Source organism: Osmerus mordax, chromosome 1, assembly GCF_038355195.1.
Source record: "Osmerus mordax isolate fOsmMor3 chromosome 1, fOsmMor3.pri, whole genome shotgun sequence".
Lineage (NCBI taxonomy): Eukaryota > Metazoa > Chordata > Actinopteri > Osmeriformes > Osmeridae > Osmerus > Osmerus mordax.
In genome coordinates, this window is record NC_090050.1 from 12,548,115 (window position 1) to 12,575,253 (window position 27,139).

The following is a 27,139-nucleotide window of genomic DNA, read 5'->3' on the forward strand; positions in this document are numbered from 1 at the left end:
AGAGTGACTGGATTGCTGGCTGCTCTCTTACTTAAGGCGAGTTTATTCATTTGCAAAGAGCGAGGGGGAGAGAGAGAGGTAGAGAGGGAGAGAGAGATGGAATATGATTAAAAGAGGCAGCGAAGGAGACTACAAAACAAAAGACTACAAACACAAGACGTGTAATTAATAGTAGTTGACATCGTCTGATGAAGGTCTGTTCTCTTATATTCCTGACTGTTCTGGTCTGGCAGGTGACTGGACTGAGTCTGTGTGCTAGGCCACACATCCCTCCCCCTTGGCCCAGCGTTCTTTGTACCCTAGCTGGAGCAGCATAGCCAGACTTACTAATACTGCAAGCTGCTGCTCTGTCTACTCGCCTGTCTACTGCCCTGTCTGTTGCCCTGGCCTGTCCACTGCCCTGTCTGTTGCCCTGGCCTGTCCACTGCCATGTCTGTTGCCCTGGCCTGTCTACTGCCCTGTCTGTTGCCCTGCCCTGTCTACTGCCCTGTCTGTTGCCCTGCCCTGTCTGTTGCCCTGTCTGTTGCCCTGCCCTGTCTACTGCCCTGTCCACTGCCCTGCCCTGTCTGTTGCCCTGCCCTGTCCACTGCCCTGTCTGTTTCCCTGCCCTGTCTGTTGCCCTTCCCTGTCTACTGCCCTGTCTGTTGCCCTGCCCTGTCTACTGCCCTGTCTGTTGCCCTGCCCTGTCTACTGCCCTGTCTGTTGCCCTGCCCTGTCTGTTGCCCTGCCCTGTCTACTGCCCTGTCTGTTGCCCTGCCCTGTCTGTTGCCCTTCCCTGTCTACTGCCCTGCCTGCTGGGATACAGTACCACAAATAGTGTCTAGATTGGACACACAAGGTGAACAAAGACACAGTGGATTCTGTCTGTCTGAGGAAGAAAGGGGAAGGAAGAAAGAGGAGGAAGAAAACCCCCCCAAAAAACACTTAAAGATGTTGTGGAGAGAGAGAGAGAGACACACACACACACACACACAGTCAGAAGGCAAGCAGAGGAGATGAGAGGAGGGAGTAGGGAGGACAGGGAGTGAGGGGGCGGAGGAAGGGGGCGGTTGGTGGGTAGCCTGACTTTTCTTGCTGAGTAAAGCTGTAGCTAACTGCTCTGCAGCTAGTCCCCGACCAATCACGACAAAGCTGCGTGACCAAACTCACCAATAGGCTGGGCTTGCTTGCCTGATGCTGTCTGTGGAGGTGAAGCTGATGTGTGTGGAGCATAAGAGAAGGTATACTGTAAGTTGAATGCATGTGTGTAGAAGAGGGAAGGTGTTTGTGTGAGCCTGTAAGCCCACTCTTGAGCTCTGCTGACTCATGGCTTTGGGGGCTGCCTGCCACTGTCCTGTAAGGACTGGAAACTGAGAGACCGGGGCTGAGGCTGGGGGGGAGGGCTAGGGCTGGGGGCTGGGGAAGAGACTGAGGCTGGGGGCTGAGACTAGGGGATAAGGGCTGAGGCTGGGGTGGAGGGCTCGGGCTGGGGGCTGGGGAAGAGACTGAGGCTGGGGGCTGAGACTAGGGGATAAGGGCTGAGCCTGGGGGGGGAGGGCTAGGGCTGGGGGCTGGGGAAGAGACTGAGGCTGAGGGCTGGGAAGTAGGCTGAGGGCTGGGGAGGAGGCTGAGGCTGAGACCTGATGCTATGCAGAAGAGCTGGAGCTGAGGCAGCATGAGCCACATTAAACATGGAGACTGCAGCTGAGTGTCAGACAGCTGACATGGAGAACTGAGGAGAACATGGAGATCTGTGCCTGACAGCCCTGGAGACGGAACACGGATGCTCACACACTGACAGTCATGAATGCTGATGGGAAATTCACTCATCCACACTCTCTCTCTCTCTCTCACGCACACACAATTCAATCACGCAACTGCCTACTTTTGAATCCGGGTGCCTACGCTTGCCATAGACATGGACGCCACAAAAATTCCTTTGAAGGACGTGGGCCTTGACCTTTGGACTTAAACCACACAGACAGGTTTAGGTTTTCCTATTAGCATCTCACACAGTGTTATGATCCATAACATGTCGTGACAGGCCTGTATGTCCTGCCTACTCCACTTGTTCAGTGTGTGAGGCTTGATGCAGATGGCAGGCTGTTGGTCTACACCTTAACACAGTACATGACACACACCCACACACTTGTCAGTGATGCTAGAAAAACAGAAATAGCCTGGTAAACAAGTACTTGCCCCGCGCTCACACGTTGATTGTGTGTGACACAGGTTACGGGCATGCCTGGGGCGTGTTTGTGTGTGTGTGTTTGTGTCCTTGGAGTTAAAGAAGCAGAATGACATTAACCCTTTATGCCCGAAAGGCTGCAGCAGTCTGTAAGATGGGTTAGCCTGCGAACTGACTTATTAAAGTAGATCTATCTCTACCATGTAGATAGTCATATCAGTCCACCATAAATTCCACCCTATCTTAATATCAACAGGGACAGCCTGGGATTGGCAGCAATTGTGTGTCACACTGTACGATGAACAAGCCAGAAGCTGAGACAGCTGACAGCCATCACAGTCTGCAGAGTGTGTGTGTGAGTGTGTGTGCTGTGGAGCACCAACCATGCGGCACGATAACATCTTTAAACTCCCAACACTGACGGGAGCCTCCAAATGGTTCTTATTGGCCAAACTGACCAACGAGCCAAGAAGGCCGAACCGTGGCCTACGACCTTGTCCACCACAATGAACATTTGTCTTCGATGGTACATTGGTGATTGATTTCATGATGTCATAGGGTCTGCAGAGGTCATAAGGTGAACATCTCAGCTAAGGTCGTCGATTACAGCCCACAGCCCACACACAAAGCATGCACAAGGGTTTCTCTTGGGTTCTCTCTCTGTGTGTGTGTGTGTGTGTGCGGGTGTGCGTGCGCGCGCGCGCGCATACGTGTGTGTGACAGAGAGAAAGACAGGTAGCAGGGAGATAAAGAGAGAGAGAGTTCTGGTTTCTGTGTGTGTGTTTGACAGATGGAGAGAGAGGGACACCCATCTTCAACAGTCACTGAGCCAGTGACTATACCTGGTAGGATACTGAGCAGCTAGTTTGGTGCCCGTGTCCTAAGATCTGGCGATGGCTCCATGAGTGGAGGGTGACCCTGCCACAGCATCTGTGACTCACATGTGTGGACATGTGAGTCACAGTATGTAAGTAGACAGATGGCACCCAGTCTATTTACTTTATTCATGCCTTGGGGGATTTTATTCATAATGTGTGTCTGCGTGTGCCGCGTGTGCTGTGTGTCTCTACGTTACATTTACATTTAGCAGACGCTCTTATCCAGAGCGACTTACAGTAAGTACAGGGACATTCCCCCAAGGCAAGTAGGGTGAAGTGCCTTGCCCAAGGACACAACGTCAGTTGGCATGACCGGGAATCGAACTGGCAACCTTCGGATTACTAGCCCGTTTCCCTCACCGCTCAGCCACCTGACTCCCTATGTGTGATTTGTGTCTGTGTGTGTGTGTGTGTGTGTGTGCTTCCCTGGCCTGTGTGGCTAGCTGTGCTGAGAAGGATGCTGTAGCTAGGCTAGGCTAGGCTTCCACCGGGGGACTGTCACCGTGCCCTGGTCTCCCAGCTGATACCGAGAGGGCCCAGCCTTCCACTGCTGCCCCTCCGTGCCTCCTAGGTGACTCACAGGGCCCCTGGCAGACTGGAAGACTGGCACCGCGATGCCAGGCAATTCTTCAGGGTGTTGGTGCCAATATCAGAAGTACAGTATGCAGCAGGATAGGAATAGACGCACTGGTGTGGGTTTTCATGTGCGTAGATGTTCGACGATGTGTGTTTGTGCCTGGTGTTTGTTTGTGTTTGTGTGTGCATTTGTACAGTACTGTCCCTATGGCTTTGCCTAATTGGACTACCCTGTGCATCAGTCATGTTTATTCATCCCATTGCAACACACACATACGCCCTGCTGTAGCCTCCCTGCTTTCTCATCAGGATTCTGAACGGCCGTTGCCTACTCAGCTCTTTGTTTCCACAACTTCAGCTGCAGTTTCTCTTGCTCTCTCTGACTTATTTACACCCACCCCTCCCTGGGTGTGTGAATGTGTGTGTGTTGGTCCGTCTGTGTATGTATACAGTATGTGTCTTTGTGTGCGACTGTCTGTGTACCTGTGTGTATGTCGGGGAAGTCGGGCTATTAATCAGAAGTTGTTGGTTCGGTTCCCGGCTGTGCCAAATGAAGTTGTGTCCTTGGGCAAGGCACTTCACCCTACTGTCCTCGGGGGGAATGTCCCAGTACTTACTGTAAGTCGCTCTGGATAAGAGCGTCGGCTAAATGACTAAATGTGTGCTAAATGACTAAATGTATGTGTGTGTATCTCTCTGTGTGCGTTTGTCAGCCTGTCTTTGTGTGTGAACGTTGTCTAGTCACCGCAGGCAGTAGCTCGGGGGCGGTAAGAGACTGCTCATAGCAGTGGGAGCCCCGTACTGCGTTTGCGCCAGATTTCATTAGGAATTCTGGACCATTCTCTCTGTTTCCTCCTCAGCTTGCAACGGCATCCATCACAGCCGCGTGGTAGCAACCTGAGGGAGATTCTCTTCCTTATCGCTGGCGCAGAGCTGGCTAGCAACGGCTTGCGTAGAGGCCAACAGGACGAGGCAGGGGAGGGAGAGAGAGAGGGAGGAAGAGAGAGAGAGAGTAAGTGAGAAAAGAAAAAAACCTACATTGTGCTGTGAATTATTGAGGAGGGCCGTGTTTAAGAGACGGCTGTGTAATTGTATAAATAGAAATGCAGCAGTAGAAGGCGTGGAGTCTATCAGAAGTATCTGCCGCAGTGGCTCTCTGCCTCCCTTCCTGCTGCCTCCCTTCCTGCCTCTCTGCCTCACTTCCTGCATCTCTGTCTCCCTCGCTCCCTGCTTCTCTGCCTCTTCCCTCCCTCTCTCCTTGCCTGCCTGCCTGCCTCTTTACAACTTTAAAGAGGAACGATGCCCATTATGTCCGATCGCCCCTGATATTTATTGGTGCATTTGTGCAGCAAAGAGTAGGGAACATATTCTTCAATGATAGGGGGCTAGGCCGTCTATAGTAACCTCTCCTCTCCTTCTCTATCTTCCTGTGAAAGTCAAGTTGGTTTGAGATGTCATATATGCGAGAGTCTTATGTAACAGGGTCAGAGCCTTTGTAATAACAAGTGTAGCAAGTTCACAAGTTCTGTATCCAGGTCCCTCAGGAGTATAGCCCTGCCAAAGCCAGGTCCAAGCCTTAACTGCAGCCCCCGCCCCAGCCCTAGCCCCAACTTCAGCCTCAGCTCTTCCTCTCTCTCGGATGGCCAGATTTAGATTTATTGATCCCTCTAGCCTGTCCCGTATCAGTGTGCCAAAGATATTTATATATCACCTCTGGGCCTTCTGCAAACCCTGCAGAATCTAATCTCCCCAGTCTCCCATGTCCCCTCTCCCTGCGCCCCTCCCTCCCTGCGCCCCTCCTTCCCTTTACTTTCTCTTTTACTTTCTGTCTCACCATCTCAGTCCACTTCCCTCCCCCCTCCATCACCCCTTTTTCACTTGCTCTCTAACTTCATCTGTTGCTTTTGCTGCAGTGCGTGCAGGGCAGTGTGCTGCAGGAGCGGGGAAGTTGACAGTGTGTCCCAGTCTCTATCCCCGGAGGCAGCTGAAACTGGGTCCACGAGTATCAGCACCACACTGTAGACCAAGACACTGTGTTAGTGTGTGGCTAAAGTGGTTAGCGTGGTTAGCGTGGCTAGCGTGGTTCGAAGGTCTCTCTAAAGGTTTATGGCACAGATCGTGTTTTGACATCTGTCAACAGCTGGAAGGTTCTTCCTTACGCCTGTCAAAATAAAATAAAGACAAACCCATAACAAACAAACAAAACAAAACTTCAAAAACAGAAAATTGTATTCAACACAGAACTGCATTATGGCTACCTTTTCATCGTGGCTATTAGATAAGCGTTAGGATCCAAGCTTTGTTGCTATGGTGAGTGTGTTTACATCTACAGACTGTGTTGAGCAGACACGGTTTAGGCGTGCTCCGGGCTGCATTGCCCTCAGCCTTGTACCACCACAACCCTCCCAGATTACTTTTCGGCAGACAGGCAGACAGACAGGCAGACAGGCAGACAGGCAGACAGACAGACAGGCAGACAGACAGACAGACAGACAGACAGACAGACAGACAGGCAGACAGACAGGCAGACAGGCAGACAGGCAGACAGGCACAGGGTGTAAGTGTGAAGCTGCCGACATGAAAACACTATTTCTAACATCACACCTGCCTTTCTTTCCTCTTTCTCTCTATTTGTCTCTTTTTCTCTCTCTACTGTATGTCTTTCCTCCTCAGTGGCTGGAGTGGGTGGTTGGGGGGTGGGGGTGTAGAAACAAAGATCAAGTGGTAGAGAGGAGTTTCCTGTAGTTGCTGCAGTGAGTTGTGTGTCCTGCTCTGCAGTACAGCGCGTTTCCTCCCTGCAGTGCTGCTGGCACAGGCTTCCTTCAGACTGCGGTCACTGCCTGAGGTTAGCTAGCCTAGCCTAGCCTAGCCACGCTGTACCATGGCACTGGATTGAGGTTAATTATAGCCTAGTTAGCTGCCATGGCAGTGCACTTAGCCCACAAAACCCTCCTGAGATGTTGAATGAGAAGTGACAATGTAGCCTAACTTGAATGCAACTCGACTTTTAACTTTTAGAAAAGGGACATTTATGGGATTTTTTTCAATGAATGTTATTCATTCAGTTGACCCAAACACTGTTGCAGTACATTAAGCATGGACCTGCATAGCTGTATAGTCTCAGTAAGAGGTCCTAGCTAACCTGAATGCTGCTTTGATAGAACTGTTGATCCCATTCTTTGTGTGTCGTCTATAGAAGTTATTGTGTGGGTGCTTGTTAGTATTGCTTGCCCTGTGTGCGCGAGGGAGCATGTTACACGTTTGACCTGAGCGATTTCCTCTAAGTCGATAGGAAAACAACCAAGGTGCTGAGTCATATATCTTCTAACGGCAGGTTCATCTTTAACCTGCCAATGATGCAGGCAACCTGCTGGCACTGTTTGACACACACACAAACGTGCACAGGCACAGTTCGAACACCCCATGGTGATGATTCATGACCTGCCTAAGACACATGACACAGTGTGTCCCCGCCTCCCTGGCTTTAGCTTTACAGGTTAACACATGTGCCAGGCTACATTTACCAGATCTAAAGGATTTGCTCTTCATGACTATTAGCATCTGTAGTGATTTTGTGTTTCTAGATTGTTCTGTCTGACAGTGGAGCTCATAGCTGTTTGTGCTGCAAATTGGGAACAAAGGACGAGTGTCACCAGTACGGTGGTATAAATAGGCTACTTATGCTAATTGATTTGATGGGTCTTTTTTTCCTCTCCTGGCAACGGATGACCTGCGCTGGTGCTGTAATCAAGGGCTCTCCAGGACCCATCAAAGAGGAGGCCGTTCTAACACACGTGCACGCACACACACACACACTCACACACTCTGACGTGCACGTGCACACACGCATACTCATGCTCTTTCACACAGACACGCGCACACACACACACACACACTCAAGTTGACCTTTAAGAGGCTCTGGTGCACTGGTGAGGATACTACCATCTTAATGATTAACCATGCAGAACCAGCCGTCTTGACGACAGTCATTGATGAAGCAGGCTTCCTAAGCTGCACCTACAGCTAAGCCCTCCTCCTGACCTCTCCTGGTCCTCGGCTGACCTTCAGGACTTCCTGTCCAACACGCTCGGCTGAGTCGACGACAGGAAGCCTGATTAAACGTTTGACCTTCACTCTCTTGGGTCAACCGCAGTTCTAATGGTCAACATCTCAAGGAGATGAGGACCGTAGATCCTCCTTGTCTCGTCTCCTTCATTTTCAGGGATGTGAGAAAATAGACAGCTTGGTTGAGAGCAAAACTACCAGAAGATTTGATGTATTTTCTCATTTCAAGGACCTGTGTTCTGCTTGTTTCAGATTCAGTATCAGTACTGGGCCCTGAGCCTGGCTTGTGTACTCTACGACACTGTTCCGTGACATACTCTACCCTGGTTTACTCTGATATGCTTTGCTGTTCTGCGCTCTACTAGGATGCTCTGACTCTGCTCTGTTCTGCTGTTCTCTGCTGCGCTGTGCTGTTTCCTGCTCCAGTCGTGCCTGCCACTCCCCCTCCCTGCTCCCGTGCCTCCCTCTCTGCCTCCATTTCTGCCTCCCTCTCTTTTCCTCCCTCCCTCTCTGCCTTCTTCTGTCCATCTTTGCCTCCCTACCTCCCTCCCTCCCTGCCTCCCTGCCTGCTCACATAAGCCTTGTCTCAAGAGTCATGGACAAGGACATGGAAGTATGAGAAGCCCCCTTTAGTGACTCAGTTTAGCTTTTTGTTGGACAGAGATACTGGGAGGTTGGACTATGGTATGTAGGTATCATTCTCACCAAGAAGTGCAATTTTTGTTTTATTTTACAGCCTCTCACATCAAGCATACCGCCTCCCCTACACATGAGGAACATAACACATATACTCTCTTAAATACATCCACACAAACTCCCGTACGCACACTGTCAGGCTACACTTCTGTCAGGTTGCTTCTGGGTCAGGTGGAGGAGAGGGTTTAGGACAGGGTGATTCTGATCTGATTAGGATCCTGTCCTTCTCTCTCTCCTTCCTCCCCCCTCTCTCTTTCTCTCTTTCTCTGAGGTCTGTGTTTCTCTCTCTCGCTCTCTCTCTATCTCCTCTCTCTCGATCTCTCTCTTAATATGTCTCCCCATTTCCTATTTTGTTCTCCGTCACTCACCCATCTCTCTTCCCCCTCCCCATCCCCCTTTCCCCCTCCCCCCCCCGCCCCTCTCTCTCTCTCTCTCTCTCTCTCTGCCTCTCTCTCTCTCTCTCTGCCTCTGCAGTTTTAATCTGTAGAGTGCATCCTGGCATATTACAGTAGTAAATCTGAGCGCTACTCTTTACCTCCAGCAGGGCAGTCAGGAGCTACCGCATCGATGCAGTCAGCAGCACCCAGAACAGCAGCACTACAGAGGAAAACACAACACAGCACAACAGAGAACACAGCAGAACAGAGAACAGAACAGAGAACACAGCACAACAGAGAACACAGCACAACAGAGAACACAGCAGAACAGAGAACAGAACAGAGAACACAGCACAACAGAGAACACAGCACAACACAGCACAACAGAGAACACAGCACAACAGAACAGAGAACACAGCACAACAGAACAGAGAACACAGCACAACAGAGAACACAACAGAACAGAGAACACAGCACAACAGAGAACACAGCACAACAGAGAACACAGCACAACAGAGAACACAGCACAACAGAGAACACAGCAGAACACACAGCACAGAAGACGAGTACAGATCAGAACCGAGGAAAACAAAGTACAACAGAGCAGAGGAGAACACTGCAGTAGAACACACTACTGCAGCACAACAGAACACCTCATGTGAGTGTGTGAGAACACAGCATGGCAGTGCATAGCAGAACAGAACAGACCAGAATAGTACAGAACAGAGTAGAATAATACAGAAGAGTAGAATATTACAGAACAGTGCGGAACAGAACAGAGCAGAAAGAACAGAGGAAAAATATAGCAGAGCTCATCAAAGCTCAACACAGCTGAACACAGCAGTTAGCCTCACTGAAGCCCAGCTTTCAAAAAGTAGCTAGCGTGAACACAAACAGATCTGCCCTCCCAGCCACATTAACACTTCCAAGGGGGAAGCAAAGGAATGTGTCCTGAGCATGAAAATGATTTGTATCCGGCTTCATCCTGTGTGGATGTCGAGTTCACCCTCACAGTTATACAGTTCCATTTGATTCATTTAGCCGATGCTGTTATCCAAAACAACATAAAAATAGCTGAACACACCTGCTCAGCTACCGTGAGTCTGCCATGGATACACTAATGGCAGGGACTGGTGCCAAGGCACTGTGATTTGAAAAACAAAGGTTCTTCAACACTTGAAGCTTAGATTCAGCAAACCAGTCGCACGGTGCCTCATTCCTGACCCAACGACCTTCCAAACATCAGTGACAACCACAGCTTCAACGTCATTTGGGGATGGGCTTTGCTCGGTTCTAGAGATCCCAGGTTCAAATCCCCCTGTGTGTTGTTTCTGTGGATGAAAGCATATCAAGATATTATTATTCATTCAAAGAACCCGTCGCTGATCGACTCAACCTTGTTTCGAGGCGTGCCGTACAAGCGCTTGTCTCAATAAACGTGGATGGACACCGTCATCGTCCTCCTCCTCGTCATCATTACCAGGAGATGGGCTTTCCTGTGGCGTGAGGTGATTGAGATTCCAGGGTGCGTAAATCGAGTCCTCGGTGCGTGGCGTGTCTTTGATGCCTCGTTCCAGCATGGCTGATTGATGTCGGGAGAAAGTCACCTTCACGTCCGTCGTTACGCCGTCCATTACTGGCCGTCGGCAGCGCTCCTCACGTGCGCTCGGCTCGGCGACATATGAAAGAGGGGCGGCCAGAGAGATGCCGGCCTGCCAGCGAAGGACCCCATTCGTCTTGCTCACCTACACACACTGAGGGTCAGCAGTGCTGTTTGCTCTCCCACTCCCACACGCTGGGATGTAGAGCGGAACTGTGCGGCGTTGCTAGTGTGGGTGTTAGGCAACTACTCGGAGAGTAGAAAAAACCCATCTCCCTATCACCTTTCCTTCCTCCTTCCCTGCCTCCATGCCGTCCCTATGATACTGCCCTCCATCCCTCCATCCCTCCGTCCCTCCCTTACCCCATCCCTCCCTCCACTCCCACAGCCCTCCTCCCACCCGTGCCACTGTCCGTTTCTTCTCCTCTTTTCGGCCCCCTAATCCTCTTCAGCAATGCCCTGCTTTTTGGGCAAAAAACGTTTGAATTATTCATAGAAAGAAGTTGCTCCGAGCAAAACACACACATTTTGTCCAGACAAAGTACGTGTGTGCACACTGCATGGAAAGGATAGCAAGGTGTGAGGACTGTGTGTGTGTGTGTGTGTGTGTGAATATCTGCACGCGTTTGTCTGCGTCTGTGTGAGTGCGTGCGTGCGTGTGTGCGCATTTGAGTGTTCCCCGCAAAACGTGTGTAAGTAGGCCACGGCATTGCGGTCTGTGATTATTCCAGAGATAGTAGCTCTGTCGGACGTGGGATCTGGCCGTGCGAGAGTTAACCTCCTCCAGCAACCTGCCTGAGACCGTGGTTTGATCAGTGGTAGGTTCTCGTGAAGTCTGCTGTCCTGTACGCGGAGAGATGCTGCCACCTGGTGGACTGTTTCCACGGCGTCGGCGTGGTGCGGCGTCTTGAAAAAGGACCTTGCGTTCTAAAGCGAAATGACAGTGCACTGTTGTTGTTCTTCTCAGTGAGGTGTCGTTGAGCTCCCCTCACAGCGAATTATGTCCTGTAAGTGTATGTCAGACGCTGGATTATTTGTTTGTTGGTTTGAGATGAACATTGGTCTTGTAGAATGTTCAGCAGCCTATGGTCTGTGTGTCGGCATCACCGTGCATGCGACGTCTCTGGAGGAGAAGGTCTCGGCATGAACCGCTCGTCCCCGGGTCTCTCTGAGAGAATGCCGTCTTTCCTTGTCTACAAAACAATTTGTTTATATGTATTATATACAATTGTACTTGAATTGATTTGAGATTCCAGCCCTGACGTCCCCCCACCCTCTCTCTGCCCCCTCCAGAGCTGCTGACTGCTGAGAGCTGCCCCCGTTGTCCCGGTGACAGAGACCCCCCCCCCCCGTCAGGCTGGCCCCTGACCCCCGACTCCTTCCTCATGTATCCTGAATCGACCACAGACTCTCCTGCCCGCCTCTCCCTCCGCCAGACCGGCTCACCTGGCATGATCTACAGGTGAGGCCACAAGCAGAGCTGTGCTCTCTCTCTCTCTCTCTCTCTCTCTCTCTCTCTCTCTCTCACTCTCACTCTCACTCTCTCTCTCACTCTCACTCTCACTCTCACTCTCACTCTCACTCTCACTCTCACTCTCACTCTCACTCTCACTCTCACTCTCACTCTCACTCTCACTCTCACTCTCACTCTCACTCTCACTCTCACTCTCACTCTCACTCTCACTCTCACTCTCACTCTCACTCTCACTCTCACTCTCACTCTCACTCTCACTCTCACTCTCACTCTCACTCTCACTCTCACTCTCACTCCCACTCCCCCATCCTCCCCCCTCTCCTGGGGACAGGGTGCATGTATCAGCAGCAGTGGAAACACCCGTCTCAGTCACAGTGCATCCTGCATTGCTACATGTGGCCAACAGGTGGCGCCAGCCATCCTTCTCTGCTCCAATCTCTGGTGTCTGTAGCAGCGCCACAGTGAGCTCTCCATGGATCGCTACATCACTGTGAGGCCTTTGGTCTGAGTTGAACACAGAGGCTACAGCTCTCACAAAGTGGATTTCGTTTTTTCAGATACGTCTCCAATTCTCAAAATCCCCCCCCCCCCCCAACTATAAAATCATCTTACAGTCTTAGTTTCGTGAATCAAGACAGAACAGTGAATTTGTGGAAAGTGAATGAGTGGTTGAACTACTGTAGACATGGGTGTTTAATGGCCAGTCAAGCTTGGATCTGTTTGGGTTCTGGTCTGCTGAGTGTTGGCGGTACATGCCTGAGGACCAAGACCAGGCTCACCAGGAGCCCCCGTGTGTGAGGACAGAGCCCAGGCACTGTTCACCCCAGACTGGCCCTGCTCTCTGGCCCTGGCCCTGCTCTCTGGCCCTGGCCCTGCTCTCTGGCCCTGGCCCTGCTCTCTGGCCCTGGCCCTGCTCTCTGGCCCTGGCCCTGCTCTCTGGCCCTGGCCCTGCTCTCTGGCCCTGGCCCTGCTCTCTGGCCCTGGCCCTGCTCTCTGGCCCTGGCCCTGCTCTCTGGCCCTGGCCCTGCTCTCTGGCCCTGGCCCTGCTCTCTGGCCCTGGCCCTGCTCTCTGGCCCTGGCCCTGCTCTCTGGCCCTGGCCCTGCTCTCTGGCCCTGGCCCTGCTCTCTGGCCCTGGCCCTGCTCTCTGGCCCTGGCCCTGCTCTCTGGCCCTGGCCCTGCTCTCTGGCCCTGGCCCTGCTCTCTGGCCCTGGCCCTGCTCTCTGGCCCTGGCCCTGCTCTCTGGCCCTGGCCCTGCTCTCTGGCCCTGGCCCTGCTCTCTGGCCCTGGCCCTGCTCTCTGGCCCTGGCCCTGCTCTCTGGCCCTGGCTTGCTTCATAACAAGACTGGCTGGCCTCCACTGAGTCACGTCTGTGTCTGAGCTTCTCTGAGCTTCTTTCCATCTCTGCTGTTCATGTCCTGGTTTCTTTCTTCCACTGTCTCTGCCTCGTGTGTTTGTGTGTGTGTGTGTGCCTGAAGGGTGTGTGTGTGTGTGGGTGTGTGTGTGTGTGCCTGCAGGGTGTGTGTGTGTGTTTGCTCGCTTGCATCTATCTCAATCAGTAATATCTTCTTCTGTCCTCTGCTCTTCGCTAACCTGAGCTCTCTTTGTTCCTCTTTTCATCCCCCATGTTTCCTCTTTTCTTCTCTGCTCCTCTGTCCCCCTCTTCCCTCTCTTCTGCTCACGTCAGCGCTCGCTATGGGAGCCCCAAACGACAGCTGCAGTTCTACAGGTAACACTACCCCCTGTCTTCCTTCTCTTTCTCTCTTCCTCTGTCTCTCTCTCTCTTCCTCTGTCTCTCTCTTTCTCTCTCTCTGTCTCGCTCCCTCTCTCTGCCTTGAAAGGTCTGCTCCCATCCTTGCAGACATTTAGGATGCACTTGCTGTATGTGAGGCTTCAACTGTAACCTTCCTCACAGACACATCAGGCCCTGGAGCCTGCATCTACACCACCTGGCGACCAGCCTCGCACATGCCCCTCGGGGGGGGGGCACATCTACTGGGTTGTAGATCTCAGGGCGATCACATGGTCAAGTAGTCCTTATAGACATCCTCAGGATACTGTTGAGCAGATGTTCAGGGTGTGTTGTCCAGTCCACATCTTTGGGGGTGGGGTGTTGTAGACCATCTTCATGGTTCTGTGGTATGACATGTTTGGGGTGTTTCTGGTCTGTGTCTTCATGGTAATTGTTCCGCGCATGCCTAGTGGCAGGGTGAGAGGGAGGTTTATATTACTTTCTCGGGAGTAACTTTTAAAGATAACACTTGGCGCGGCGGCCTTGCACATGGTGGGGATTGGAAAGGGGAGTGGGACTGTGTCCTGATTGGGGCCCAGGTAATTAAGGGGAGGGGTTTATCCTTTTTGAACTCCCGGATGGCGGAAAGATGTGGGGAATCTCAGAGTTGTTGTGAGTGGACGTCACCATCGATGCGACCGGTTGTCCCCCTGGATGTTTCCCCACTGCTGCCGATCTTTCTTTCTTGTGCAAACGCCGTGCTTAATGTACCGAATATATATAACCTGATCAACAATACCAACCGCGAGCGAGCTGTTCGCTGAACGGAACGGCGGCTTGGGGTGTCCTGGAGACTGGGGTGGGAGTCTACCTGGCTGGGGTGGGTGTTCCAGTTTCTCCACCTGTCTCTTCACCTGTCTGGGCCTGCCGCGGTTTACTCTAGCATCGGTCTCAGTCGACTAACATTCCCCCCTAGACAACGACGACCGTAACAATAATAATACATTTTATTTAAAGGCACCTTTCTCGACAGTCAAGGACACTGTACAAATTATATTTAAAAACAGCAAAAATAAAGAATACAACAACATTAAAAACAGCAGAAATAGGCAGAGTAATTGACATTTAAATTGAATATGCAGTTTTAAACAGATGGGTTTTGAGTTCCGATTTGAAATGGGGGAATGAGTCAATATTTCTGAGTTGGGGTGGTAGTGCATTCCAGAGACGGAGAGCAGAGCGGCTGCTGATGGTGCTGTGGTATTACATGTTTGGGGTGTTTCTGGACTGTGTCTTCATGGTGCTGTGGTATTACATGTTTGGGGTGTTTCTGGACTGTGTTTTCATGGTGCTGTGGTATTACATGTTTGGGGTGTTTCTGGACTGTGTCTTCATGGTGCTGTGGTATTACATGTTTGGGGTGTTTCTGGACTGTCTTCATGGTGCTGTGGTATTACATGTTTGGGGTGTTTCTGGACTGTGTTTTCATGGTGCTGTGGTATTACATGTTTGGGGTGTTTCTGGACTGTGTCTTCATGGTGCTCTTGTTGTGAAGCCCAGCTGTGGTCTACTTGACTCCACTCAGCCAAGGGGTGGGGCTCTCCTCTGGCCAGTGTGTGTGTGTGTGTGTGTGTGTGTGTGTTTGTCTGGCCTGCCGGGCTCTGGATCAGCAGGGATCAGGTTTTATGGGCTGAGATGAGCTTTTTATTCTGCTGATCTGGTTATAAAATCCCTGACGTGGACCGGAGTGTTCAGTGAGCCCTCTGTTGGATTTTTTTCTGTCGTCTGTCCAGAACCACGAGTCTCACTGAGGGTGTGGTCTAGTCCGGCCCAGTCTGGTGTGGTTCCTTCTGTTCTGGGATGATCTTATCTGGTGTGGTCTAGTCTGGCCCAGTCTGGTGTGGTTCCTTCTGTTCTGGGATGATCTTATCTGGTCTGGTCTAGTCCGGCCTAGTCTGGTGTGGCTCCTTCTGTTCTGGGATGATCTTGTCTGGCATAGCCTTCCCTGGGTCTGGTCTGGTCTGAGCCTGCCCTGGTTCCTTCTGTTCTGGGTGTTTTGGGTTGGTCTGGACTGATCTGGACTGGTTTTGTATGTCCAGGTTTGGCCTGACCTGCTTTGGCCTGGCCTGTCATGTTCTTGCCGGGCCTGGCCTGGCCTGGTCTGTCACAGGTTAGGGCAGACTGATCCGGGCAGCAGGATTTCAAGGCACAGCCTATCATTCAAAACATTTCAGCATCTACCCTTCCCAACTTCATAACCAACAGTACATTCAATTTCCTCCGCGCTCAGCTAATAAAACTGTCGTTTCATGCATTCCTCATAGTCTATCCGTCATCATCCACCATCATGTCCTCAAGCACCGCCCAAAGTCCAGTACCATTCACCCCCCCTTCACGCACGGCTGTTCTGTGCTCCAGCATGGAACAGGCTGTCACTCTGCCAGGGAGCCGTGCCGTAACGTGAAGGAGACCCTACGGAGCACAAGGCTTTTATCGTGTTGCTGTCGTTTCCTGCTCCAGAGGCCTTTAGCCCGTTTGCCGCGTCCAGCCAAATGGATGGTTTCCTGGAGACAGCGGTTCTTCTCCCCCCCCCCCCCCCCCCCCTCCTGTCAAGCTGTCACGTGGGTATTGATCATGGTGGGACTTTTTCGGAGGGTTAGTGTGAGGCAACACGTGCGTGCGAGGAGGACGTGCTGTGGTGGTCCCAGAACCTCCTGCTGTCTGTGTTGGAAGCATGAAGAAAGCTAAACACTTAGCTCCGACACAGGGGACTGTTAACACTCATCTGCATTTCTCTGGTACTTCATTGGTCATAATAGATGAAGCTGAAAGTGACATTTTGATGTGCTGGTCCCAGAAAACCGCTGTTCTGTGGCTTACAATGCAGTTGAACTGCTGACTATTGGTTTTACACATGCGTGTGCGTGCCTGCAGGGTGTATGTGTGTGTGTGTGTGGGTGTGCGCGCCTGCTGGGTGTGTGTGTGTGTGGGTGTGCGCGCCTGCTGGGTGTGTGTGTGTGTGTGGGTGTGCGCGCCTGCTGGGTGTGTGTGTGTGGGTGTGCGCGCCTGCTAGGTGTGTGTGTGTGCGCATTACTCTCAGGCCTCATTACAGGCTGCATGCCTCTTAGTATTCTTTCCTGTGGAACAACAGTAAGAAGGGCTTTTAGTACGAAAGCTTTTGGTGAATTATTCAAACCTGATAGTATTTGCTTCAGTTAGCAGAAACCAACTAGACCACTCACTGACATGAATTGATATCCTCTCTCAGATGCAGCAGGGATGGGGGGGAGGGAGGGGTTTCGGTGGTGATGGCGGGAGGGAGGGTGCAAAGTGGTGAGAGGATGGAGGAGGGCGGGGTGGGTGGGGAGGCACTTTCTCAATCACTAATTGGTTTAGAGGCTTCCTAGGAAGGCCCTCCCAGTCTGGGTGTGCCAGTGGCCTGCAGCTCTGTGTGTTTATAAGAGAACACTGGCACACGCTCATGAGCCGAAGCCCAAGACCCAAGGTGAGTGTTAGCCTTGACATCTTGCCTGTGGATGTGCAACCCACTCTTGGTGTGTGTGTGTGTTGGGATGATGGGTCTGTGTATCAGGAACCTGTGTGTGTGTGTGTGTGTCAGAAACCTGTGTGTGTGTGTGTCAGGAACCTGTGTGTGTGTGTCAGGAACCTGTGTGTGTGAAAGGGTGTTGTATGTGTGTCGTGGATTAATGACTGTGTTGTTTTGATTGTGTGTTGAGTGTGAGCAAGTTAGTTTTGAGTGTGTGTGGGTGCGAATGTGTATGATGCCAGCGGGTGCATGTTGCCTGGCCTGGAGCCCATTTCCCTCTGCATCTCTGTGGGTGGAGTTGGTCCGGTGGACTGGGAGAAACTCTGCATCTCTGTGGGTGGAGTTGGTCCGGTGGACTGGGAGTTGGACCAGTGGACTGGGAGAAACTAACTTTGCTAGACTGCTGTATCACGACCACTCAAGAACATATCTTGTCAAGTTCCATGGTATTCGTTTGAGCCAAAACCACAGTGGTTCCGTCCAACAGCGTCCTATGAGGAGTACTGGCAGCTTTAGGTAACCTGTGATAGACAGATGTTTAATCCAATCACCCGCCAAGTATGTGCCTACCCTTCTCTGCCCAGGATAGGAGAACCAGTGAGAACCATGGATCTGTAGCTGTTGGGATACTGTAAGAGAAGCTCCATGGTCCTGATAGAAGACTAGGTTGATTTATCATATCCCCTTGTCAGTAAATCGACCAGCTCTAATTTGGCAGATGCACACACACAGATGTGAGGAAGAAGGTGTGGAGGGGATGATTGTTAGGCTGTGTGGTGGTTATCATGGCTACAGTAGGCTGTGTAATTGTTGTCTTGGCTACAGTAGGCTGTGTAATTGTTGTCATGGCTACAGTTGGCTGTGTAATTGTGGTCATGGCTAAGGTGCGTGGTGGTCATAATGGCTAGGCTGTCTAGTGATTTGGGGAAAGCATTTTGTCTGTTTTCAAGCGACTTGATCAAGCCTATCCTTATGGAATGGTGTCTGTGTTTCGATGGTATGCTGCAGCTGATTGGTGATGAGGCGAAGGAAAGATGAGAGAGGTGTCGAAGTGTCGGTATCCACCAATAGATGATGAAAGAATCATTAACAGCTTTGTCCCAGGGGCCTTCCTCAGCAAGTCCGCCCGGTAACAAGTTGCCTGAGGATCAGGTGCTGCTTGTGTTTAATGAATCATCGTGTGATTTCTGATTTGAACTACTCGGACTAATAGTCCCCAGACTAATGGTCCATGGAATAAAATAATGTGGATCTTTTAGTGTCGAGATTATATTGAGCACAAAGAGGGTTTGTTGTAACCATCTGTCAGGTTGCCAGGATATGTGATCTTCATGAGCTCTAAGATGATTTTATTAACTTGATGCGACGTTCCTAAACCTCGACAGTTTAGTTGAGACATTGCTCTGCTTTGATGCTATTAACACAGCACATGCAGGTTCTGATGTTGAATCATCGACGATGATCATGTTGGTGATGCAGTGATAGACCTTTGATGATGACGATAGACCTTTTCTGCCCTAGTTATGTGTGCTGTTTGTGGTTGTCAAATTCAAGTTTGTCGTTGTCAATTCAATACTAGATTTTCGGTGAATATGTGAAAATGATGATGATACCAGCGAAAGATCAGTGATGATAATGAGCTTATAATAAGCTTGGTAATGATAATGATGATAACACAGTCATAACGAGGATAATCCAGTGATTGATCATTCAGTGATTGGTGTCAGGCGTGTCAGTAGACTGTCTGCTCAGGGTGGATCGATGTGCAGCATCTCCATGGCCTGGCCAGTCAGCCTGTTCGGTATGGCTAGACTAAACACTGACCCCTGCTGGACAGGAGAACTCTCTGCATCCAGGGCACTGAAAGCTACGCTACAACCCCCCGCAATTCTCTCTACCCTTGTGACAATGTCACGGGTCGTTTTTGTGGAACTGGCCGTTCGGTGAGTGGTTCTCTATTGTTTGATTTGTGTCAGTTCTAGAATCTGGAGTGGCAGTCTAACAGACCACAGTTATGTGAGACTGATCTTCACATATCTTCAGGGGCCACTGTGGAGATGATGCGAGACAGCGTGGTTCATGCGTAGAGGCTATTTCGAGGTGACGGTCAGAGTCGATTGGCTTCTTGTTAGCGAGCGACTCTCTGGGCTCTCCAGCCTGGTTAGAAATGAGACCACCAAGTCCCCAGAACCCTCTGGCTCGGCCCCGCCCAGCGCCTGCTGCATGGCTGAATGTTTCCACTCTCCCTTCCTCCCCCATGTCCGCCAAGCCCTCAGGCTGACAGATGCCCCCACGCTCAACCCCTCTTTCTCCCTCTCCCCTCTCTCCCTGTGTCTCTCACTCTCTCTTAGGTTGTCTTCCTATTTTTTTCTTTGTCTCTGTCTCTCTCTCTCTCTCTCTCTCTCTCTCTCTCTCTCTCTCTCTCTGTCTCTCTTTGTCTTAGGTCGTCTGCCCTGCCTTCTCGCTCTTTTTTTCCTCTGCCTCACCTTCTCTCCCTCCCTCTCTCTTTCCTCCTTGCTCTCTGACTGGCCCGCACCTGTCCTCTCCATACCCCTGTTTCTTAATCCCCATCCGTCTGGCCCCTTGAATGCACCCTACCTGTTGGTGTAACCCTGCCACTGTGAGCCTGCTCTGGAGGGGGTGGGTGGAGCCAGGCTCTGATTACAGGGTGGGGGCGGGGGTTGGGATGTGTGTGTGTGTGTGTGGTTGGGGTGTGTGTGTGTGTGTGTTGGGGGTGGGGTTAGACGGCACTGCCTCCTCTGTGGCAGCACACTCGGAGCAGGTACTATTTAAGGAGGAGCAGACTGCCGTCTGCCTGTTCCTCTCCTCCTCTCCTCTCGTTCCTCGGCTCCGTCCCTGACCCCACTTTCCTGTCGGCACCTCGACGCAACCGCGAGGGCCGCTGAAGCGACAACAGGAAGACCAGGAACAGCAAGAGGGGGAACAGCAGGAGGAGGAGGAGGAGAAAGAAAGAAAGAGGGTAGCGGGGGGCGGGAGGGGGGTGGTGGTGGGCCGAGGGGGAGGAAGAGATGTTTGCGGGGGGCTACGCGGGCGGCCCCCCTGGGGGCCCCATGCGCCGGCAGTCCTGTTACGGTCACGAAAACCTGCAGGTTCCCAAGGCGGCGGTGCCGGGCAGCGTGCGCAAGAGCAGCAGCAGCGGCGGCAGCGGCAAGATGCTGTCCATGTCATACAGCGAGAGCATCCGCAGCGGGATCAGCCGCTACCACTCGGACCAGGGCCTCAACCAGCCGCGGCCCGCCGACCAGGCCGAGCTGCAGAGGCTCCGGGAGCAGAGGGCCGCCGCGCAGGTCAAGAACATGGAGGACTTCCTCAAGATGAACGGCCTGGCTCTGGAGGAGTGCGTGTCCTACAAGACAGGCATGAAGTACAGGTAGGTAGGAGAGAGAAGGAGAGGGAGACGAGGGAGGAGGGGGAGGCTGGATGAGAGGTTGGACGGGGGGGGGTACCAGGGGAGAGGTGGTGACTGTGCTCTGTAGGGTACCAGGGGAGAGGTGGTGACTGTGTTCTGTAGGGTACCAGGGGAGAGGTGGTGACTGTGTTCTGTAGGGTACCAGGGGAGAGGTGGTGGCTGTGTTCTGTAGGGTACCAGGGGAGAGGTGGTGGCTGTGTTCTGTAGGGTACCAGGGGAGAGGTGGTGGCTGTGCTCTGTAGGGTACCAGGGGAGAGGTGGTGGCTGTGCTCTGTAGGGTACCAGGGGAGAGGTGGTGACTGTGCTCTGTAGGGTACCAGGGGAGAGGTGGTCAGTACGGAGATGTGGATAAACCAGAAAGAGATGAAAAGTTTGAGTGAGAGAGTCTGGACAGTTTGAGGTTAGATGGATGAGTGCTAATGATGGCTGTCAACACCCTGCAGTGACTTCATCATCTCCATGTTCCGGAACTGACTCATAACTGTTCCATCTAACGACTCCACAAGCAACTGAATGTGGTTCTCCCAGTAAAACACGTGAATAAATCCACAGGTGAAAGAGCACTCGTGTGAGTATGGGACTTTGTGCAACCAGGAAGATGTTATCCGCATGCAGGTGGTAGTAACAGTGACCGTGTGGCACTAGTGCTGGAGATGTGCCCGTGCTAGCTAGCGTAGCATCAGTGCAGCGTGCCCACAGTGTCCTCTGGCCGGGCTACTGCTATGGCAGGCTGGAGGCAGGGGTTTTATTTTAATCATCTAGGTCGCTGCTGGCATGTTAGACTAACAGGAAGGGAAGGACAGAGTGGTCCTGAAGGATTTACCTGGCCCCTTAAAAATCTCCCTCAAACTAACTTTCTCTGCTCCTTTTCCCCTCGCTCAGGGAGCAGGGGACCCCCCTCCCCTGGACTCGCCTCCCTAGTTTCTGAGCGCCTTCCAAATGTGTATTCTCTACAGTGAAAGATCCTTCAGAGATGAAGCATCGAGGTTTGATATGATTCATCTGGTGACAACATGGCGGACTCAAAGTCAAGGTTGTGTGTTTATGTCCCTTTTGACACACACACACACTCAAAAGCCCTGATGTACTGTGCAGTCAGGCACAATGTTTAAACTCAACATTGTTGTTGAGTTGTCTGTGTAATTGGCTCGTTACCACAGTCTAGGCTAACTGACCTGCTGTTGTCTGAACAGATGTATCTCGTGGGTGCGTCAGTGGTGTTCCGAGCCAGAGGAAGGCTAGCCGGGGCCCTGAGCCGGGGCCCTGAGCTGGGTGAGCGGCTGTTGTTGTGACACGGGTCCCTGATGGATGTTTTCACTGAAGGTCAAAAGGTCGTTCAGAGCATTGTCACAATGTGGTGTGGTTTGCTCAGGGAAAGGGAGCCAGATATGCTGGAGGGCTTCTGTTGTCCTTAGGCACAACAATTTGGCAGCAACTACTGTGCGTGCGTGTGTGTGTGTGTGTGTGTGCGTGTGTGTGTTGCAGCACTGCACTAAAGCTCAGTCAACGTTCCATGACGGTCTAAGGTGAGAGCGGTGTGATAGTAAAGAGAGAGAAGAGAGGGAGAAAGTGAGGTAGAGAGAGGAATGAGGGAGAGGGACAGAGAAGGAAAAATAATTATCGCGGGGAAAAGGAGATCAACAGGGACAAAAGCGTGGAAATAAGAGGGAGAGAGAGGGAAAAAAAGAGATTCAGGTTACCATTAACAGGCAGGGTGCCTCGCCCTATAGTCTGACCCACAGAACCAGGTAATCATCCCAGAGAATCATGCGTAAAGCTCTCCTTCTCCAGCCATTCCCCATACAGCAGCCATTCAATAGGGAGCAAGTGCTTGGATCGGTTTGCAGAGTGTACTGCTCCCAGGACACTGGTGAAGCCCACAGGCAGGGTGACATCAGCTTCAGTCCCTGCTAATCTCTCTCCCCTCAAGGAGCTTCCAAGCCCGGGGTCCCAGCTTGGGTCGTGTCCCCCTTGCTCTCACCTGGGTCCATCCTGGGGTGCAGAGGGACCTTGCGTGGTTGGATGCGAGTCTGGTTTGTGGCGTGACACTGTGACAGTATTGGTTTCTTTCCGGAAACATAAGCTGGTGTGTAGGAGGCTAACACAGCAGGGCCTCGCTAGCTCCTGTGTCCTCATCGATGGCCATCTTGTAATTAGGACGGTAATTGGGTCAGCGGGTACACACAACCTCTGACTCCTGCTCATGACTATTTCAGGTGTGCGGTTTTTGCGAGGTCGAGATCTCATACGACGTCGCTCTCGGAGCAGGGTGTGCTTGGGGCATGTCTTTCATGCACATACAGTCTCTCTCTCTTTTTCTCTCTCTCTCTCTCTCTCTCTCTCTCTCTCTCTCTCTCTCTCTCTCTCTCTCTCTCTCTCTCTCTCTCTCTCTCTGTGTCTCTCTGTGTCTCTCTGTGTCTCTCTGTGTCTCTGTGTCTCTGTCTATCACACGCACACAAAGACAGTCTCACACACACACACTGTCTATCAACCTCTCTCTCATTCTCACACAAACACAGGTGCAGGTTTAGTGCAGTGAGCACTCAGAGGAATTAAAGCAGCTATCTGCTTACAGCTGCTTAGCTAGGATTGCATGGCATCCCTTTGAGCTCCATCTTAATTAACATTAGCGGTGCTTAAACAGGCTGGAGGCCTGTTACTGAAGTCAACACGAGCCTCCCAGTAAATGTAGAACACTTGTTTCCCTTCCCACAAAGATCTCCTGCTGGGATCCTATCTACCTGTCTGAGGAGGATTATATGCTCTGCTTAACAAGTGGTTGTAGTGTCCAGTGTTGAGACTGAATACAAGTGAGTGGTTGTGTGTGTGTGTGTGACTGACTTTGGAGAACTTTCTCTGGTGTCTTGGAGAACATTTACATTTACATTTAGTCATTTAGCAGACGCTCTTATCCAGAGCGACTTACAGTAAGTACTGGGACATTTTCCCCGAAGCAAGTAGGGTGAAGTGCCTTGCCCAAGGACACAACGTCAGTTGGCATGACCGGGAATCGAACTGGCAACCTTTGGATTACTAGCCCGATTCCCTCACCGCTCAGCCACCTGGCTCCCTAGGTCAGAACAACTTGTTCTGACCTCGACTGCCAGATGAGGTGGTGGGGTGAGGGAGGACGGGTGGGGGTTGTAGGGAAGAGGGGGTGATTGGTTGAGGGAGGTGGGGGTGGGGAGGGAGGGGGGTTGTGGGGTGGATAAAGGTGATTGGATGAGGGGGGTAGGGCTGAGGAGGGGGGGGGGGGGCTTGTAGGAAAGAGAGTGGTAATGGGGTAAGGGGGGTTGTGAGGATTTAATGGAGGGGAACCTTTGACTTGGCTGGAGGGAGGAGGAGAGGAAATGACCTCAGCTCTCTCTCCTTAGAGTGGGAGACAGAGATATTGATCATGGCCAGCCTGTCTGCATAGATAATCACACACTAATGGACATTGAACCTTCGTCACATATACATTAATGCACTGTGCTCATGCTCTTAATTAATGCTATTCTTTTCAGAGAAGGAAAATGATGCTACTTTAGTCTCAAGAAAGCTCCCCATTATGTTACATTTAATTCCATTTAGCAGACACCGTTATCTCCACACAAAAAAAAAGGATGTCTCTGGATTTCATGGAACGGTCAGTGGCCACAGCAGTGCTGTATTCAACCCTTTGCAGGGAATGCATTTGACCACTAGGTTGTGTCCACGTTCCACCTCGCCTAGCCACAGCTTTTACAGCCAGTCACACAGTACAGTCACACAGTACCCACTTTCCCTCTGCTATCCTCCTCCCAGACACCACAGTTTGGCCGGTAGCTGTCTATATTAGCTTGCTCTCTTCACTTGTTTCAAGCCCAGTACCTCAGAATCATGTTTTTGATATTTTTCGTTGACTATTTTTTCTCATATATGGTGTCATATCAGGAACTAATGTGCTCCTTAAGTGTGAGTACGGTCTTCACCTCTAGGTGGCAGTAGCTCTGCATCAACACCCCTCTGTGCTCCTCTGTCTCTACCAGTCAGCACAGCAGGACCTGAACTGTACTCATCAGAGGAGCATACCTCGTTCTAGCGTGTGTAATTCGACGCAGTGTGTTCAGCGAAGTAGAACGTACTCTAGTCCCTTCAATGGAACAAAGTTTGTTCCAATTCATTCATCGAAACATAAACAGAGGCATGTTCGCTGGAGTAGAACTCGTCTCTTCAATCCAGCATGGCCTGTTCCGATCTCGTCTGTGGGTAGTGATATAGTGGGATGTGTGCTGTCGGGCTGTGACCAGGCCGTGTGCTGTGCCGTGCTGTGCTTGGACCGGACCACCAGGCTGTCTGTGTGCGCCCGGCTGGGTGGCAGCGTGGGCAGGTGACCCCGCCAGGTCACCTCCTGTCACCGCAGGGCCTCCACACGCCCCTGTGGCCCTCACGCACACGCCCTCTCACCAACACACGCACGCTCGCACGCACGCCCGCTCGCTCGCACGCACGCACGCTTGCATTAAAGTAGGCACACACATGGATGCACGCGTACCAGCACATGCACATAAACAATCCGCACATGCACACGCGTCACTACGCACGCATGTACACACACACACACACACACGTTTGTCACTTTCCACAAATTCATTTTCCACGAATGCACACGTACGCACATTCCTATGTATGTTTACAAACATCTTTTGTTTGAATACGATGTCCTCAGGCACGGCCATGTTTGGTTTAGTGTGTGTGTTTGTGGGTGGGTGGGTGGGTGTAGTTGCTGCAGGGACATTACTGTAAAGGAATCCTGCAGCAGTGTCAGGATGAGGAGAGCTCCCCCGCCTCTCTCTCTGGACTCTGTGTTCCCCCCCTACCTCCCAATGTTAGCCGCGTAGTTTAGAAATGATAAAACAATTCAATGAATAATGTATACTGTACATTTTCATTTCTTCAATGCCGTCCTTGACGTTAATTAGTTTCCTAAACAAACACTGGCCACTCTGGATAATCATAATTGATCTGCCTGCACACTCTTGCTACGCTCTTACGTTCGCATTACAACATGCTACGTTGCCCTGCTAGTACATGTAGTCTCAGTCCCTACAGTGGGAGTTGATAGCAAGTCCGGATAACCTCTTGTCCAGTGTGCTGGTTAGCTTTGATAGCCATGTTAGCCATGTTTGCCTTGTTAGCTGTGATAGCCTTGTTAGCTGTGATAGCCTTGTTAGCGTGATGGCCGTATTAGTTTGATAGCCTTGATAGCTTTGATAGGCTTTTTATCTTGGTAACACTTTTAACCTTTATTAATTGTCTTGGAGGATGGTCAGATAATACTTTGGGTTAGGGTTGTTGGGTTTCTGTGATGATCTGTTGTACCTGACAACTTTCCTTTAATTGTCCTGTGTATAGATTTTTTCATTTCATGCACCATTCCCCTCTATCATTCGCTCTGTCTGTTTCTTTCTCTCTTTCCAGCTCTCTTTCTTTCCAGCTCTCTTTCTCTCTCTCTCTTTCGCTCTTTTGAGCTTTTTCTCTTTCCATCTGTCTCTCTCTCTCTCTCCCTCTCTCCATCTCAGGCCAGGATGCGTAGCCCTCTTTTTCTGCTCTACTTGTTCCTCTGAAGATTCCCTCGTCACTCTGTTTGTGTCTCATGTATTATTGAGGCCCCCTGGGGTTGGCAGCTCTGGATCCGGTCTAGCTGAAGCTAGAACAGCACCTGTCACCCAATCTCTCCTCAGCTCTTGAGTAAGAAGGGCAGGCCACTGTGAATACGGAGGTCACTGATTTACTGTCTGTAACCGTAGAGGTGGGTATCACTCCAAAGTTAGTTGGACCCAGCTAGCTGACCGTGTGATCTGTGATCCGGCCTGGGAGATGGGGGTTAGTGTGTGTGTGTGTGTGTCTCTTCTGCCTCCCTGAGAGTCGGCCACCCAATCATCTCCCCCCGGGGAAGAAAGCCAGCTGGCTCTCGACCCAGGTTTGACCCCCCCCCCCCCCAGATCCTGGACCATGTAGACACTTTCCAAATGCAGAGTTGGAAAACGCTCTTTAGGTGTTTGGAGCCGAGGAGCGAGGCGTATCTTAAGCTTAAGGAGTGACACAACGCTCCAGGTGTCGTGTGTCTCTATCCATCCCTGTCAGCTCAGCAGTGTCACAGGCCTCTTGCCATCTGTATCGCTCGGCTCGGGTTACAAGTAGTAGGTGACAAAGGAAATGTTTATCACTGGTAGCACGAGGCCTGCTAGTTATGATCCCCAGAGCAGGAGTTCTCCAGTTGAAATTCAGTGGAAATTCAGTGAGAAGGTTCTAGCTTCGAGTCCTGAGAGAACAAGGGGGACCGTTTTAGGCTGCAGTGACTAAGCTTCCCCTCTCCTCACTCCACGAGGCCCGCGGCTGACAAACTCCCCAAGACAGGAGAGCGGATGTACTGGAGGAGAGGACAGATTATCCTCCTCCCTACCTCCATCTCGTGTCTTCAGATGAGGGTCTCCGGTGTGGTTCCTGGATGGACTGCAGTTCAGCCCAGTGGCTCACACCGTGTTACACAAGCCCTCGCTCTGGGGGGGGGGGGGGGGGGGCGGGGGGTCTGCATGGCCGCCACCGCTGCTCTCCTCTGGGCCGTGTGTGGAACT

General features: G+C 51.6%; 1 protein-coding gene across 4 annotated transcripts in view; it reads left to right on the top strand.

The window, feature by feature from the left end:
• The window catches only part of kcnab2a (potassium voltage-gated channel subfamily A regulatory beta subunit 2a), a 71,277-nt gene that overhangs the window by 11,803 nt on the left and 32,335 nt on the right, over positions 1-27,139 (top strand). Inside the window, exons 3-4 of one of the 4 annotated variants that reach the window (XM_067239736.1) lie at positions 11,653-11,821; positions 13,519-13,560. In XM_067239736.1, the coding sequence (XP_067095837.1) occupies positions 11,745-11,821; positions 13,519-13,560 (119 nt within the window). In that variant the 5' untranslated portion in view covers positions 11,653-11,744. Of the gene's footprint in view, positions 1-11,652; positions 11,822-13,518; positions 13,561-17,020; positions 17,069-20,181; positions 20,502-27,139 lie in introns of those variants that run through there. The other 3 variants (XM_067239571.1, XM_067239822.1, XM_067239488.1) reach the window with 3 other exon arrangements.